Consider the following 17,681-nt stretch of genomic DNA (forward strand, 5'->3'; position numbering starts at 1 on the left):
ACTCATCCACATCCAAGTACTACTACTAGAAAAGGAGCAGAGGAAACATAATGTATACATCCACTCCATATAATTCTTGCAACATTCAGTACCACTGTAAGCAGCTTAATATAACTTTATCCAGAAACCATAAACATAGGGTTTTTTTTAAATCATGTGGAACTGATCCATTGCAAGCTGTTTGTACTGAATCCATGATTTTAACCTTATAGCTACAAATGAAGTGTATTTATAATGACATGAACAAGATGTGCCCTTTTCACTTGATTTCACTATCTTACTGACCCTTTGAGAACCGGAGCAGAATTGCTCTGAAATTGCTGAAGCTTGGCAGCATATCTAGGTGGTAAGCTCTCACATTTTTTGGATGAGGACAAAGCATATTTGTTTTTGCCATCCTGGCTTGCTGCATTGTCCTAGTCATTGTTATTACAGATATCCAACCATAGCAAGAAGAGCCCTGATCAATATGTCTTTGTTGTGTAGACCTGAATTAACTACATCTCGCTTTCCTTTGACAGCGACACAGATCACATGCAGCTGCTGCTTCCACTATGAGAAACACGAATTCTGGAAAGCATATTCATTATCTGGCTGTTAAAAGCAACAGAGCATGCAAGCCTCACCCTGCCTGGGTTACCTGAGAAATCAACATCTCCATTTGATTAAGTGACTGCCAGCTAGTCACCTTCTCCCTCTAACCTTGATGTGGCAGGACTGTGACAAGTGCATATAGTGTAACATCACAAAGTGTTTCACTGATACTCACAAACAGATAGCTTAATTTGTTTTAATAGCCTGATCCCTTGCAGTGTTTCCACTACAAACTCCAATTCTGAGCACAGAATATATCAGCTCTTCATATGGAAACTACCTGAAAGCCAGCTGGCTGGTAGCCAGGGAGAATCCTGATGAGGTCCAAAGCTCTCAGTCTTTACCCAAGTTATAGCACTTAATAAATTCCAAAGGAATTCCACCTCCCCCGCATCATTTTTTTTTAGTTGTAGGATTCAGGATAAGAAAAATTAACTTTATAAAAATCACAGCTCCTTAACAGCTCTTCTGTAGCTGAGTATTACTTGTGTACCAAAAAAATCCAAATGAATTTCCATTTTATATACAGAAGCAACTAAGTCCTTACAGAGTGAAGTTTGACTTTTATTTCACTGATCTTGCAGAAATAACAGGGCTGTCAGTCGCCAGCCCCCACTATGTTTTCATGGGTTTCATAATATTTGTTGGTTTTTTTCCAGTTGCAGCTGCTGGAGTAAGGTGGCCACATAGAAACCTCAGTTTTTACACAAGAAAGAAGAATGAAACCTCTGCAGTTGTAGAGAGGAACTCAGAACTTTGAAACTTCATTAGTCCATCTTCAGATGATAAACAAGCACAGCTCTCACTTATTTTTAAATTTATTATGGCATTAGAAGTAGACCTGGCTTGTGATTGCTGAACCCTTAAGAGTTAGAACTCTCAGCATTCAACGCTGCTGTTTGGGTTCACATATCACCAGTAAATCCTCTCACTTACAACTGCAAAGCTTTTATAAATAGGAATATGCATGATACAGATAGAACCCAGCTTGAGTTTACAGACTGGGACAGGGAAAAAGCATGTTGAACACTGAGAACTAGTCTTCCCAGAGGTCACCAAGCAATAGATGAGATCATTGGTTTTTGGTTGGTTTTTTTTTTTTGTAATTAATTTCAGCATAGGGCTGGGCTTCCATACAGTGAGATAAAGGTTCATGAATGCAACTCATCTGGGCTCATTTTGAGGTAATAACAAAATTTTAAGTACTGGGGGGGAAAAAAAAGTCTAACTGATGCTGGTGCCATTTTAACATTACAACAAATTCTAAATATAACTTTTCACAATGAAAGATTGAGACCAGATAGCATGAACACCTTTCTTTTTCATAAGCCACATTTATTCTGCAAGCAAGCATCATCCACTGTTGACAGCAAGCTAGGACATCGTAATTAGGACAAATGCTTTCTTTGGCAACCTAGAGGTTTTCAGTAACTTCCTAATAGATTTAGAACTCCTGTTGCTGAAAAAGCAACTGTAAGCTTATCAAAGCAAACCCCATATATTTGATATGCATTTGCCTAGTGGGATCCAGGTCCAAGATCTGAGTTCCTAGGGACAAATGCGACATAAATAGTAAAATTCATACTCTGCTTCCTAGCCCAGCTGACAGCACAGGTGCAAGGGACAGCACCAGTTTTCTCTCCTGAAACATTGGCTAGGTATGCCTTTTAACACGCACCACAACCAAGACACTATGAAATTTTGCATAAATACTGAAAGCAAAGGTGGACCAAGACACTGGAAAGCTCCTAGCACCAGATTAAAGTGTGGGTGAAGAGAAATTAAGAAGGGGAAAAAAAGTAGACAGATGCCCTGTTATATCAAAAGGGAGTGCTGCACCACCACTCCCTACTTAGAAAAAGCAACATTTCCTCCAAGAGGGACAATTCCTGCTATCCTATTTCAACATTCAGTAACTACAGCTGAGACAGATCCAAGGCAAAGCCAGGGAAGGGAGAAAATATATAGGGGCCTGAAAAGAGGAAAGGAGGAAATAAACAAAAAGGGAAAAAAAAAGAAAGATAAAAAACAGAGCAGTCAGTGAGCTCAGAGAGTAAAAATGAAAGCAGGTTTAAGGGTGGTGGGAGGTTAAAATGCAGAAGCACAGCTCTCTGCGGTGAGAGAGACTGGGAACGGGAGGAGGACAGCGGGGCTCTGAGGGCCTGGGCCGCCCCGCTCTCCTCAGGGCCGTCACCACAAGCGACCGCAGTCTCCGAGTACCAAGGTCACAACGGGGCAGCAGTGAGGTTAAGATTTAGTTACACGTTAAAATACGGCCTTGTGCATGTTTGTTTTAACCAAAAGAAAAGGAAAACAACCCAACAGCAGGCTCGTTCAGCTGCAGGCAGGGGAAGCTTCTATGAGAGTGTAAACATAACTACTGCTGAAACAAAGCAGCACCTCGGCGTCGACGCACCTCGCTGTGAGACCTTCACTGCCGAGACGCTGCCTTACCTGGCTTTTCCCTGTCAGAGCCACCACCAAGGAGCCACCGGGCGGCACCGCCGCACAGCGGGGGAGAGGACGGGTCGAGCTGAAGGCCGCCGTCCAGACGCGGTTATGGAGCTCCGGGAACGGCAGGAGACCGGTCTGAGCGCCACGATGCCCCGTCCTACCCGAAAGCCGCCTTCTCGGGGCCCACCCCGTCGTGTCCGACAGCCTCCGTCCCGAAGCCCGGTTCGTTACCACAGCGGCCGCCTCACTTGACGCTTCCCCTCACCCCAGGCCGGGCAGCGAAGGCGGGGGGCGGGGAGCGTGAGGAGAAAAAGGCGGGAAACAAGGCCGAACGTGGAGGCGGCGGGGACTCAGCCTGCGCCCTGCCGCTAGCCCTCCTCAGAGAGCCTCAGCCCTGCAGAAGCCCCGGCCTCGACCGCAGAGCCGTCCCTTCACACCTCCGGAGCCTGACTTGGTGGGAGGAGCCTTTTTCACTGCGTTGGCAGAGCGCAGGGGAGAGAGCAGCTCAGCTGTGGAGTAAGGAGGGCTGCCATGACAGAGCAGCACACGGCAGCAGTTGCGCCCATCTCTCCCCCTACTGAGACGGTCAGATTTTTTTAATTATTATTTTAGTACAACAGTTGTCCATCAGGTTGTCCCAGTACCATGGCTGTTTTCCCACATTAGCACCCACAACAGCCCAACACGTTGAAAACCCAGACAGCCCTCACCAGTAAGTTTGTGGGTTTGGGTAGCCAGGCCGAACGTACAGGAGTGATTCCAGACAGATGCTCCACACGTTATCCTGGAGCAATGTAATGGCTTGTGTTCTGTACTTTTGCCCGGTGAGATTTAGCTCTAAGAGCCATCTGCCAGCCTGGCTCCAGGGGGAGGAGACCAGCTTTTCTCCAAATGCTGTGGTAACCTCTGCTGGCTGATCCTTGCTGTTACACCAGTTGAGACATGCTAGTAGGAGTAAGCTTGTAGGCTGACACAAGAAGTTGAACAGACAAAAAAAATAATAGAAGAGGAACATTACATTTGCTTACTCATCATACTTTTGTATGCATTTCCTACTACAAAGGATTGGGATATTTTTAATTTAATGTGTATTTTTTTAAGGCATCAGCAATTTAGATAAATTAGGACCCTGTTCACCCAATATGAACATGTTAATTTCCTCAGATGGCACAACTTTCATTAGTAATCAGTAACTGTATTTTGCAAATAACCTACATTTTTCAGTTTGAAGATGTGGATACAGCATACCCAGTGTCATCTTACACAGCTGAGATGCATTTTTATGCATATAAATGTCAGTAGTTTAGGATGTTGAAGTGGCTGGGCACCTGTGACATAACCAACTTCTAAAAAAAGAAATAGTGGGGTTTTGTGTGTAAGACTGGTACTATTCATAATAATAGGTGGCTCTAGGTAAGGCCATGGTCAGAAGTCATAGGAAATACAAATGTAGAGTTGCCTTCCTGCTCTGAGGAATTTAAAATCTGAACAAATTTTGTGTAGGACATGAACAAAATGCAGATAAATTGACATATGACTCCCATTCACCTTGATTCCTATTAGTGTGCCTTAGTGTGTAGGTGCATGCAGAGAGACAGAAAACATACTGGATAAATGAGAGCTGGATTTTATTGAAAGCTTCCATGAAACTGGCAAGAAATCAGGTGCTAATCCTCATTTCAACTACTAATAGTAGAAATAGATTAGTAGTAATCTCACAGGTGAATTAACACCTGTCTACCCTTCCATTTGCAACTATAGCTTGTGGTCTTCTGTCCCCTTAATTGAAAGGCATACTAGAAAAGCTTCCACAAGGCAAGCTTCTCAGCTGGAATTAATTTCTTTCTTTACTCTGCAACTTTGTCTTGTTTCACCATAGGCAACCAGAACACAGCAGCAAACATGCTTCAATCTGATAGCATCCTGAGAATTCTTACTTAAGACCAATACTTCTAACCTAAGAACCACCATGATTTCTAAGAAAAATCTGTGGCCATATGACTGCCTCAAAAACAGAAAACGTGTAGACAATATGCATGTTGCTACAAGTCAGACCTTATTTGACCAAAAAAAAAAACACTCTTGGACAGAACTGCCTGTTTAATTAGACACAGATCAAAAATTAAGAAGTACCTTCCCATCATTCCCTGCAGGTTTTGAAGTTGGCATTTTTCCCCCTCTGCATATATAGTTAGTTGTTTGCCTTGGGTTGTACAGAAATGCAGAGTACTCTTACTAAAGCACCAGTAATTTGCTGAACTCCATCTTTTGTGGCACTTGCTGAGTTAGATAATTCCTTTTTTACCTCCTCCCCCACATCTCCTTGACTAGAATAACTGAAGAACAAATATCACATTATGGTGCTAGGTTAAAGGAACTAGTGTGTTTGCACTTTAAGTGACTAGCACAAGGCAGAACAAATCCTAAAGCTTAAGCCTGTGCAGCTAAGTGACAAGGGAAGTCAAAAAAGTGTTTGCTTTTTAACAGCATATCAGAATTAAGACTCATGTTTAGGATTTGCTGTGCTTAGTGCTTTATACTCCAAAACTGACTACTAACATAGCTTGTTAGAAAGTTCTCCAAGTGATTAGAGCCTGAGCACTTACAGGGATAGAGTGAAGAATTGCCACTGCAATGAGTGAGATTCTGAGAACAGAGAAGCCATGATCCCAGCTCATCAACTGTTTAGTATTGGCCTCAAGCCATAAGTCTGCTTTTGCCTTTTCAGAACTCCAGCCCATCAGAAGAGGAATTTTTATCCAATTGTCCATTTACCATGCCAATGGAGCAATACAGCAGGTTCTTTCCAGGCCAACAGCTCAAGTTTAAATTCAGCTAAGATAGCAGTTACTGCTTTGCCCTTCTGCCATAGATTACTCTTTCTAAATTGGTACAGCCAGATACTATACCTGTTCCTCATTAGATGTCAGCTGCTACCATTTTTCACTAGCATTAATATTCTTGTAAACTACAGAAATCAAGGAGTACACAACCCATTCAATTATCCCCAGCATTGACCTCAGTGCAGATCAGCAGAGCTAGTCACTCCATCAAGTGCTCTCATTAAATCTGCTGCCAAACACAAGTCAACAATGCAAGTCTCTTAGCTGACAAATAGGAAGATGTCAGACAGCCACTGACAACCACAGAATCACCAGGGGTTTTTTGCAAGAGGGATGGGCATCGTTTAAACCACACAGAAGCATTATCAGGAAGCACAGATTTAACATTTCTCACCATATCTTCACAACATGAAGCAATCATTCGCATCCCCTTCCCCGCTCAATCCACTTTTGCACAGGGCTAGACCTTTCTGTGCACCACTGAGGGAAGCATGCTCTTTTCTTAGATTGAAATGAAATTCCTCTTTGCCACTACTTGCTTGCCTTACTTGGCTTTTCCCTGCCAGAGCCACCACTGAGGAACCATTACACATATTGAAGTTAGTATCCCTCTCTGCTCCACTGCATTCTTCAAACTTACATTTTGGTACAGTCGCTTTGCAGTTCAAGGAAAGACATGAGAACAGACAGTATTTTGGAACACAGATAATTTTTTAATGATTTAACACATAGTATAGACACTAGTTGAACAGCTCCACAACCACAGAGGGAGGATGCTGTTTCTGTCCCATTGAATGGCAATGGTCACAATGCACTTCTGATCACATCCTGTTTTTCTAGAAGAGAAGGCGGCCAGGAATTCCCACTAATGTTGTCTGAATTAGGTTGGTTCTTACGATTTCTTACTATTACTGCTTCAAGTGGTGGTATCACCTACTAAGGAATTTATACCAAGTTGAAAAAGAAAGCAAGAGCAAGTCATCAGTATCTTGATCTCAGCAGTTGTGGTGCAAAAACATGAAGTGCTGGAATACATGTCAGCAAGAATGATATAGTAAGACCAACCTGATAGCATTCCCTGAGGAAAACAGTTATGAAGTGCTGGAACAGAGGTGAAGAATCTGTTTAACACTGAAAAGAGAAGTAACCTTTGCTACCCTCTGAAGACAGCATTTCAGAGTGCATCTTCACACTGTATCATGTCTGCTGCAGCAAGTTGCCATAGGATGGCAGCAAAGGGGAGAGATTTTCAGCTGGATAAACTGCTAATGCTAAAGCTTTTAAGCTTTTGGAGAAACAAGATTTTCAAGAGAATCTGCTGACGGAACCATTATCTCACTTGATGACTTCTGGGAAAGAACAATGACAACAATGCAAGTGGATTTTATCAGATGGCTGGTAACACTGCTTCTTGTTGATATCATATGTAATTGCAATAGCATTGTACACATGTATTGCACGAGGATACTCTACCACTGAGCTTGGTTGTTGTTTTGGTTTTGTTTGTTGTTTTTTTTAAAGCCTCTGTAGATTGTTTTATTCCAGTCAGGGAATAGGAAGTATCAATTTAAATAAGCATATGCAAAGTCAAAATCATGGAGAAGATGAATGGGGTAAAAGCAAGAGAAATGAGGCTCTGCATATAGAAAAGAACAGCCCAATGACTTGCAAGGGGAGAACAAATTTAGTCAGCATTTTAGAGGTGCTCTCTATCCATCTTTTCTGTGTTGAGTGGCCTTAAGATGGAGACAGTTTAAAATGCAACTTCAGAGAGCTAGGAGAAACTGTGGGAGAACCAACCCTGTTCTAGTGCCATTCTGATCAGACCGAAATTCCAGAATAGCAAGTATGTCAAACAGCAAATCAAAACCATGACTGTTTAACTCAACTGATGCAACATGGTTGTCCTCAGAGGAGGGCTTGTGCCATGTTCTGACATTCTTACTACATGCACACGGACATCATTCAACTGAAATCCTAGAACTCCACCCTTTCACCTCCTGCACAACCAGGAGCAAAGTACATTTGAATTACCAAGGCCTGAACAAGTTCAAGCAAACAAATCTTCAGCGCTCCCTGTCAGAAAGTGAACTAGCAGAGAGCTGTTTATAAGACTAAGATTCCTCTTCGAGGAAACTGTGGCAGAGTATCAAGGAAAGCGTTTACAGACAATAAACATACCATCCTAGGCAGATCCCTGCTCTTCTCATGTTATGGGACTTTGACAGAATAACAACTCCATTGGAGTTCTGAATGCTTTAAACTCAGTAAGAGGAACATAAGCACTATAGTGATGAATTCCTTTACACTAAGGAGGGAAAAACCAACCAATTTTAGTCAGGATCTAAAATATCCTTTCTACCTGACATAAGAAAACAAGGACTGAAAGGCATCAACTAGCTATGCAAAGCATCAATACTTTCAGCTAGTCATCCATATAAAATGAATAAATAATCCATAATTACACATGTAGTGTACACCATGCATGTCAAGAAGTGCTCCAGAGAGAGAAGCACAAGGCATGCTTTACGCTCTAAAGGCAAAAATCCTCCAGTTATTACCATCACTCTGGAAAGTCTCTGGACTGCAGAGACACAACTGAACCTCCACATACAGCTGCAAAGCGACATTAGATGTTTTTCCTATGATGCTTTATAGCCTAGATTGACTCTGTGCATCCTAAAATTTAGAGGAAGTATTCAAAGAATGTACTAGTACTCTAATACAGTACTAGTACCTAGTACTCAAAAGCAGGTGCATAACAAACTGAAGAAAGCAAGATTCAATCCTGGAGAACTTAAGTCCCTCACTTACGCTGTACACCTCTGGGTTTGTGCCCAGAAACGAAATAGCCAGTTACACTGAGTCTGTTGTAAAGCAGCAGCTGTTGTCTTGCTTTTTTGGATTCTAGTCTCCAGTTCCTTCCCCTTGTTGCTTAGCTCATGCAGCTTTCAAACAGGCAGAAGCTCTGGGGGATATTCACCATAGCAGTATTTTGCAATTGGATCTCTATAGGTGTTTTCATGCTGCACGCTCTGTCGGGAAGAGGAGGACAAGCTTTAACAATACACACATATTGAAACAATACATCCCTTCACTGAGGGCCAAAACCCACAGCATTTATACATCTGCAAAAAACTTCCCAAATTCTTCTGCACATTAGAATATCATCTGGAGTCAAACAAGACTGCGCTCCCAACATATAAAAGACAGTTGCTATATTATAGCATTTTAATGTTGAAACATACCCAGAACCTCCTTTTCACCCAAGTAAGTGGGGACAGATGCAATATTAAAAAAAGAATTATATATGCTTAGGCAGTACCGTCAAATATCCTAAGCAAGGTATAATGAAGTTGCTACTTGAGATGCATGCACTTTTGATAAAGCTACAGTTCAGATACTATGCATAAGAAAAAAAGCAGCTTTGGAGATATTTGGAACTATGTCCTTTGCAATCCATCCCTATTGCTATATTAAATACTCAGCTCCATGACATCTCCAACAGCACTTTTTAAGAGGGCCGATGCTTGCTTAGACCAAAACTTCTAATAAAAATCACATGGGTAACAGAAGTTCACCTCTGTTCTTAAAAAGCAAACACACTACAACATAGTTTTTGAGTTACTATACAGATGATTGTCAGCATATGCTAAGTCTAAAAATGGACCCTAAAGTAAACAGCATTCTGAAGCTACTGGGAACAACTCTCACTGTTATGAGATCTTCCCCGGTACTCATCCGAGATCTTCACTGGTCATTGAACTCAGCTAGTCTCTTTTTAGTTACGTACCTCTTTTTAGAAAAGCGTGTACAACTCATCCTGCTCTAAATGAGGCTCTGGGCAACCTAGTCTAGTGGAGGGCGTCCCTGCCCTCGGCAGGGGGATTGGAACCCAATCCATTCTACGATTCTATGAAATAGGCGCTTTGCCCTTCATTTACTGCTATGTCGCTATTTCACCTTACAAATCAGCGGATTGCCTTCAGATTAGCTCTCAGCCATAGCGTCAGCATTTATGAAAATGCCCATGTGCACGCAAGCACAAGAGACCAGCCCCATTTTCCAAGGGCACTTTTTAGGTATTTTTCCATTTTTGAGCCCTGGACATGTACTTGTGTCTTACCTGTGATGAAGTCCTACATTTTGCCAGACACAACTCAAAACGATCTTCCACTGCCATGAAGAGGTTTTGGAAAGCAATAGCTGCCCGGTTCAAGAAACGTTCCAGAAGATGTTGCTGAAGTTAGCAATAAAGACGACAAATCAAAAAAAACCACAAACACCATACTTCAACAAGGAGTAATCAAAGCCCACCTTAACCTACACAGCTCAAGTATCAGAGGAATAGCAAGCAAGTCCACTTAGAATTTCTAGCAAGCACTGAAAGGTTAACACATCACAGAACCCCAGCAGTAGGAAGAGAATCTAGAGAAGCTAACAGAATACAGGGAAGTGCTAATTGCAAAACTTATACTGGCTGGAACAGCTTTTCTGCAATCATTTCCCTTCAGCAAACACAATTCTCCTGAAGCTGAAACATTTTGCAATGCTCCCAGTATTTTCTCTTGAGGTGGGAAGGATGGATTTTTTTAAAGCTTTATTTATAGCTTGCCATATGGTCCTTGCAGACTTTCCTCATCCTTCCAAGAAAAGGAACTGTCCCTTCTAAGGAAAAAGCTCCTCTCAAACCAGCATTTTTAGCCACAGAGGCACCTGAAAACACCTAAAAAGCAGGAGAGGTAGTGCACCTTGCTGGGCTGCAGGCAACAGGAAACACAGTACTCGTACACACTGCAGCAGCCATTGGGAAGGCAGCTGTCACAGCTGTACAGCTTCGTACTGGGTACGTTGACGTTACAACAGCCATTTATCAATAGGTCCTTCCTCTCACAGATGTAGCCTGAAAAACAAAAACAATAGTAACAACTGGCAAAACATATTGCTTTTTATGTTCTATAGAAATCTATAGTAAGAATCACATTACTTAAGAACAGGCTTATTTATCATTTAGTAGATTGTGATTGTTCTCAGTTTGACTCAAGTCCTAACTAGCAATTCTTCGAATTAACACTTGGACATAGAACTGAGTTTTATAATAGCCTTGTATTATGTGCACAGCTATTCTGTACCTACTCTAATATGCTGTATATACAGTATGAGTCTTTAAATGCAGAATATTTAAGTTCTGATTTCTTTTTGGCATAATTCATCTTTGTGATTGGAAGGAGAAAGGTGATTGGTGACAATTCTACTGGAGAAAACTATGACATACGTTCTTTCAACTGGTCTGCATCCGGATAACTCTCTTTATAGTTCACTATGAAGACACTTAGATTTATCCACACAGGATAGTTGTAATATTAATTGTTGAGAGGAATTCTTACTAGTACAGAACCACAGTGTATGTCCCTATGGAAACTGTACTACCACACTGTCAGACTGTGAAAGATATCTGTGATTTTAGAGACCTTAGTGAATCAGCAGTAAGCGTAATTCAGGCAGTCCTGCATTTAATACTGATGCAAATCACAGAAGATGTGGCGGTTTTTCTACAGCCTTGATTTCTGGTCAAGAAAGGTCCAGTGCCCGAGCAACAAGCACACTGGGGAAGCATATGTGCATAGCAGGAAAGGAAAGGCTTCATGCACTTAAAACAAGTGGTTTATTTGAGAACTTGCAAGAGATATCTTTGGGTCGAAAAGGGTCAGATGAGTTGTTAACTGTGACTGAGCACTAATTAAACCAGTCCTGAGCTGCCTACATACAAGGCCAATCAGGTTTCCCCAATTACTCTCCCTAACACACCTGACAGTAGGAATACACTGCAGGGACATACAAATAGCTCTGCAAGCAGCCACGCTAAATTGAGCAGGACTCAATGTTTGAGTTCCACACAAAGGTAACTGAGGTTCTTTGAATCTAAGGTGGTCCTGGAAACAGTACTGCCACATTTCTAAGGTACCAGGCCTGAGCTGGACCCAAATCTGCTGTGCACAGAATCAGATCAGCAGTGTCTGCAGCCACAGGAAAATTAATCCAGTCTGAGGATAAAAAGCCAACAGCTGGGGTTCTGCGGGAAGAAGGCCTTAATAAGGAGCAGTTGTTACTTGGATGTGCCATCAACACTTGGACAGGCAAAGCAGCACTCAACACTGCAATACACAGAATAAATTCTTAGTATCAAGTATACCCAGTTCATCTGTAATGAGGAGCTTCCCCTGCACAGAATTCCTGCACTGGTTACTCAGCTGACTGCTGTTTCCCGAACTGAACTTCACCTTCCACATGATCGGTTGCTCGTGCTCTTGCACTTGGAGGAGATTCCGATCTCTCACTGTCCTCTCTTCCTGCAAAGAGAGACAGCAATGTAATCAAACACACGAGTTCCTTCTGCTATTCCAAACCACGTGCTTTTCCCACAATTAAAAGCATCCAGTAGTTGTGAACTCCACAGCACAGGAGACTCACATGTCAAAAGCAACAGATTACTTGCAGTAGCTTGCTTTTTGCTATACACAGCATGAAAGCAACATAATCCAGTAAAACAGGGGTACTCAAATTGACCACAGGATCAGCTAGCACAGCTGAATTCAGTTACTACAACCACAAAAGTAGCACATATTATATTTAAAAAAAACCCAACAACCTAGGTACACATATTTCATAAAGTCTTTGGCTAGTGGAATTACAGCTCACAAGAGATACTGCAACAAAATAATCAAGTCCCTTCAAGGTTATTTTTTCGCAGTTTTGGTTCAAAACACTATTGCTGTCAAATACAGCATCAGACATAACTTTTTTTAACTCTTGCCTTTATTTAATAATTATGCTGTAATTTTTACGGCAACATATTCCAGGAGTTCAGCGACAGCACTTGGAAGAACAAAAGTTACCCTGGGACGATGGATTATTTAACCCACCCCGCAGCGTGCCGGGACCGGGCCGTACCTCGGGACGGGGGCTCCGGGGAGGGCACTGACCTGCTTCAAGGTGCTAGTGAGGAAGTAGACGAGGGAGAGCCCGAAGACGACGCCGAGGACCCAGCGCTTCCTCAGCAGCCGCCGCCACAACACCGCTCCCCAGGGCACCATGGCGGCGCGGCGGGCGGCCCGACCCCGGAGCCGCGAGCTGGGCCCTCAGCCCCCCGCCGCCGCGCTCACCCGCCGCAGGGAGGGAGAGGAACGGCGGGGACAGCGCTGATCCAGGCCCGGCATCACCGGCTCACGGCGGTAACGCCTCCAGGCGCTGCCACCGGTCCCGGCCTGCCTCCCTCCCTGCCTGCCAGGGAGCACGGCCCAACCGCTTCCGCCGATCGCGGGGCGGAGGAGGCGGAAGCCGCGGATGTGCGTGCGCTGAGGGGGTGCGGCCGCGCCGGGCGAGGGCGGTGCCCGTCACCGCGGCCCGCACGGGTAGGTACGGGGGGCTGCGGCCTCCTGGGCTGGGCCAGGCCGGGCCGGGCTTGCGGTTTCCCAGAGCCCGGCTTGCGCCCGCCCCCGCTGGGGTATTTAGCCACACACTCCGGCGGGAATCTTCTTCCCCGACCTAATTGGGAAAAAAAGGCCTCACCTATGTTTCTCTGTGTGTATACGTATATATGTGTTTATGTATATAACTATATTTATAAATATATATCAGTAAATATGTGCATGTATGTAAAAATACATTAATGTATTTGTTTATATATACACAACGAAGACAGTACAGCCCAGCAGGCGTTCTGGGAGTGCCTGTGCAGTGAGCAGGGCTGCAGGTACCAGTCCCAGAGGAAAACAGCCTTGCTGGGCCATGCACGCATGCAGGGGTTGAAGCACCAAGGGTTCCTGCTCCTCTCTGTCTTTCCCAAGGAGATGGAGAGGTCAAACTCACTGTGCTATGGTGCAAATGACTATGTGTGTGCTTCTTACAGATGCGCCTGTTGGAGCACAGTGATCCAGGTGCTTCAGCTTGAAGGACCTGTGATGAGTTTGAAATTCAGAGCATCTGGGATTATCTGAAGGACTCCATGTACGAGATGTCTGCACCCTCGTGGGCTTCCCTCTCTCCCACCGTGGCACCTTGCACCTCTGGTTAAACCTGTTGTTCAGGTACTGTTAAAAAATGTCAAAGTGTTGCTAGATGAAAACCCCTAATCTGGAAAAGTCAGGACCAATTGCTATTGAAGCTGAGTGCCTTTGGGAACAAAGTCCATTTAAATTCTGTCTGATCTTAAATCTGTAGGACTGTGGGCAGAAGAGATGATTCCATCTCATGATATTCTGCATCTGCAGTACTTAGTATTCATGTCACTGTCCCCTTCATGGCTGATGCTAAAAGAAAAAGTGTGTGCCCATAAGGCTGCATGTCATTTGGGAACGTGATTTCACCCCATGTTACAATCTAGTAGACTGCTAACGTTCTAGAAGGGAGTAAAGGATTTTCCAAGTTTCAGAGTTATCTTCACACTGACTCTAGCTCTCCGCTTGTAGCATGGGAAGATGGACAGATTTCTTTATAAGCGGTGACCCTAAAGTTGTTCACAGGTTGGACAGCTCTGCCTGCATGAGCCTGTCTTGGCCTTCTCATCATATCTTAATTACTGTTTTGGTTAAAAAGAGGATAATATTATATATTAAGTCAACAGAGATACTGTCAGGTTAGGATTAAATAACATTTACTGCAGGGAAAGCATAAAAGATCCCCAGAGTACTAAATGTTGTTACTACAAATGCAGCTTTAAAAAAATCTGGGGGAAAAAAAGTATCATTGATATGTATTTTTTACTGTATAAAACTTACAGATCTTTATAAAGCAAATTTTGGCCCTGAAAACAATACAAATTGAAATGTATAGCTAGAGGTTAAAAAACTGCTGGAAGTTACAAGGTCAAAATTTGTAGTTAAGAGAGTGTTGGTAACTTAGGGTATCATAAAACTTTGGTTAGAATTAGATTTCTGGTACTCATGGCAGCTTCCTGCATCCTCTCCCTAAAATGCATTAAAAGCTGTGTTTTTCCTGCTATATGTGATTAAGCCAAATTTTATTTACATAGATACGTATGTATTTGTATTAACTGTTAAGGGGATGTCCAAAGTTGGCATCTCGTATTAAAACCTCCATGTTCTCTGTCAGTGATGACTCAAATCCAGTGTTGTCTCAGTTCTGCCCACTTCACGGGGTTCTTCGAGACAGGATGTTACAAACAAGAGTTTTTCTCTTTTTTGTAGATGTTAACATATTTTTTTCACATCCTTTTACAAATTCAATACAGTTACCTGTGTGATTTAACTGAAATATCCTTTCTTCTTTCACTGTTTTGTAACTTCTCTTCAGGACTGAGCAAACTACATGTACTTTTACTGCAGGTACGCATGGTAAACACAACTCTCTGTCTATGCACTGTGAATAACTGCATGATTTGGGCTTTATTAAGGGATAAAATATGAATTTAATGCAATTTTGCATGGGCTAGTCGGTAACTGAAAGTAAAGTATATGAATGAAAAGGTGAAAATATAGGGGGAAAAATATATTCCATATTTTCTACTTCTCAGCTTCCATACCTCTGCTTACTGACAGCTAGGAAACGTTCTCAGAGCCATTGTGCTTTTGCAGGATACAGACACGGGGCTACACATTTATTTACATATATTCAAGCAATATGAAAAGTTATGAATAATGCTATAACTTTTGATACTCAAAAGAATTTAGAGTCTTTAGTCTTTTACATTTTCTTCAGTAGCTATAGTAGTCTAGGGCTGAGTAGGATCAGACTTCAATATTTAAAGAATGTCTCTCTAAATCTTCTATGAAATGCCTGGGGGAACCTGGACAAATCACTTGCAAAAATAGCCCATTCTGCAGGTTTTATATAACTACTATAACATTGCCCAGTGTAAGACTATCTGCCAGGTGCTCTGTGCTGTGCCTTGATGATGGCAATGATTCTGTGTTCTTCTTTGCTTTTGAATTAACTTTATTTTTAAAAGATGTAATGTGTTTGAGATTCCTACCTTAAAATTAGACACTCGAAAGCAGAGATTTAAATAACTAAATAAATAACTTTTCTCCTTATTCTAGTAAAAGTTCCTGTACTTAATTCAATTTCAGTGCTTTTTCATTTCCCATTCCAGACCTTACTTTATTTATGCTGACAATTCCAGAACGAGTGGAGCAGGAACATATGATCTTTTGCATATGTGCATATTATTTATGACCATTGTGCAGAGTTTGTTAATACTTGTGGTTTAAAAGGAATGGGTTGCTTATTTAAAAGAATATTGTCATGACCTGATTGTGTTTTTTCATTAAAAATGTTTATACATTTTCTTTTTTTCCTTTCAGTTTTGCTTTACAAAGCTAGTTTCTTCAGAAGAGGAAGAAGGGATTTCATTTCCAGATTCACGTGTCATATCGAGAGCTACTCTGTTTATTGTCCTCAAGTTCTTTACCAGAGCATGTCATCACACAGCTGTACACTCCTTATGACTACAACATACTGCAAAAGGGGATCTGACTAGTTCCTGCCCTGCCTCGAGACCAGTGTACGTGTGCTTCCATTTGCCAGTTGAAAGTTGTTTCTTCGCAAGTGTACAAGAAACAAATGCAAGCTTGAGGTGTTTTTTCAGAGCAGCAAATTATTTATGCCAGCCATGTCACTAGCTGAATGGGTTTCACAACCCCCTGACTCTGACACTAGCTGAATGGGTTTCACAACTCTCTGGCCTTTGTTAGTAGTCACACTGGGAATTGTTGACCTGCAACGTTAATGTTGAGCGTGTTGTGTTTTAAGGTTTTGAGGAAAATGCAGAGACGGCATAGCAGCAACACTGACAACGTTCCTCCTGAAAGGTAAATTTTTTCCTTCTTTTTTCCTCCATTTTCCTTGCCAGAGGGGAATGTCCTGATTTAAGTGTATGGTGTGTTTTAGAAGATGGAAGCTCAAAGGGGAGAAAAGCATATACTTCCTGTGCATAATGTGGCCAGGCTTAGAGACTTTTCACCTTCATGTCAGTTATTGACCGCTACCAACTGTAGTGTTTCAGGTTTCATGATCCAGCATGGCACATATGGAGACAGTTGGCTTAGCAGAGGCAGGACGTTTTGGAGCTCTAGAGGACCGATGAATGGCATAGTCCTTTGGGGATCCTGAGTGCTATCAATCTGAAAGGATCGATCTGTATGAACAGAGGCTATTTATACTTCTATTATTAAGGTATTTAAAAAGTCTGCTGGTCTGAAGCTCCCAATAACTATAACTTAGTATTTATAAAGATTTTGGGTGATCCTTTACATCATCCCAGAATCTGTCTCTAGCTTCATGTATGTGAATATTTAGAAGTAGAATACCTCTAATTCATTTCTGTAATTATAACATCAGCAAGGGAGGCTTGCCACTGTTGTTGTTCTGGTACTAAATATTCCCTTGTGCTTTCCCAGGGTTAGAGCTTGACTTTTTTTTTTTCTGAAGAAACTAATCTAATTACTCTAAGACAAAGATGGAACTAACGAATTTCATTGGTCTGGCTGAGATGAGATTGTAAATGAAAGATCATTACTAAGTATTTCTTAGTGGTTTTGCAAGTAGAGGTGAAGCTTGATGTCATGACCACTTCTAGCATGGTACCATTCTTAATTTCAGGGGGAAAAAAAAGCCATCTTCAACTTTTTCTGCATGATGCTGCCCAAGCCTCAGTGCAGTCTGTGGGTTTTATACCAGCAGGCAAGCCTGGGGCTTGAGAGGCACATAAGATGCTGTACCTGCTCATCTGCACCGTAGAGCTCTCTGAGTGTGTACAAACTTGTAAGGCAC

The 17,681-nt window shown here is 42.4% G+C and overlaps 2 protein-coding genes across 4 annotated transcripts in view; one reads left to right on the forward strand and one right to left on the reverse strand.

The window, feature by feature from the left end:
- Positions 1 to 6,583: 6,583 nt before the first annotated feature.
- On the reverse strand, positions 6,584 to 13,231 carry SPRING1 (SREBF pathway regulator in golgi 1). The gene is made up of 5 exons (XM_010302818.2): positions 12,875 to 13,231; positions 12,085 to 12,241; positions 10,643 to 10,794; positions 10,018 to 10,131; positions 6,584 to 8,926 (listed from the first exon to the last, which is right to left on the reverse strand). Exons 1-5 carry the CDS (start codon positions 12,983 to 12,985, stop codon positions 8,843 to 8,845), a joined length of 618 nt encoding a protein of 205 aa, XP_010301120.2. The 5' UTR covers positions 12,986 to 13,231; the 3' UTR covers positions 6,584 to 8,842.
- Positions 13,166 to 17,681, forward strand: part of RNFT2 (ring finger protein, transmembrane 2) — a 34,107-nt gene continuing 29,591 nt past the window's right edge. The window contains exons 1-4 of one of the 3 annotated variants that reach the window (XM_075769896.1): positions 13,166 to 13,303; positions 13,801 to 13,978; positions 16,214 to 16,413; positions 16,662 to 16,720. In XM_075769896.1, coding sequence (XP_075626011.1) covers positions 16,674 to 16,720 — 47 coding nt within the window. In that variant the 5' untranslated portion in view covers positions 13,166 to 13,303; positions 13,801 to 13,978; positions 16,214 to 16,413; positions 16,662 to 16,673. Of the gene's footprint in view, positions 13,304 to 13,800; positions 13,979 to 16,213; positions 16,721 to 17,681 lie in introns of those variants that run through there. The other 2 variants (XM_075769897.1, XM_075769898.1) reach the window with 2 other exon arrangements.

This window comes from Balearica regulorum, chromosome 17, assembly GCF_011004875.1.
Source record: "Balearica regulorum gibbericeps isolate bBalReg1 chromosome 17, bBalReg1.pri, whole genome shotgun sequence".
NCBI classification, from domain to species: domain Eukaryota; kingdom Metazoa; phylum Chordata; class Aves; order Gruiformes; family Gruidae; genus Balearica; species Balearica regulorum.

What these genes read in the sequence shown, in the direction of transcription:
- SPRING1 (XM_010302818.2), bottom strand. Translation starts at nt 12,985, where the DNA reads ATGGTGCCCTGGGGAGCGGTGTTGTGGCGGCGGCTGCTGAGGAAGCGC. An exon ending in TCACTAGCACCTTGAAGCAG is followed by an intron (nt 12,242 to 12,874) that starts GTCAGTGCCCTC and finishes CTCTCTTTGCAG; the next exon opens with GAAGAGAGGACAGTGAGAGA. An exon ending in AATGTAGGACTTCATCACAG is followed by an intron (nt 8,927 to 10,017) that starts GTAAGACACAAG and finishes TCTTCCCGACAG; the next exon opens with AGCGTGCAGCATGAAAACAC.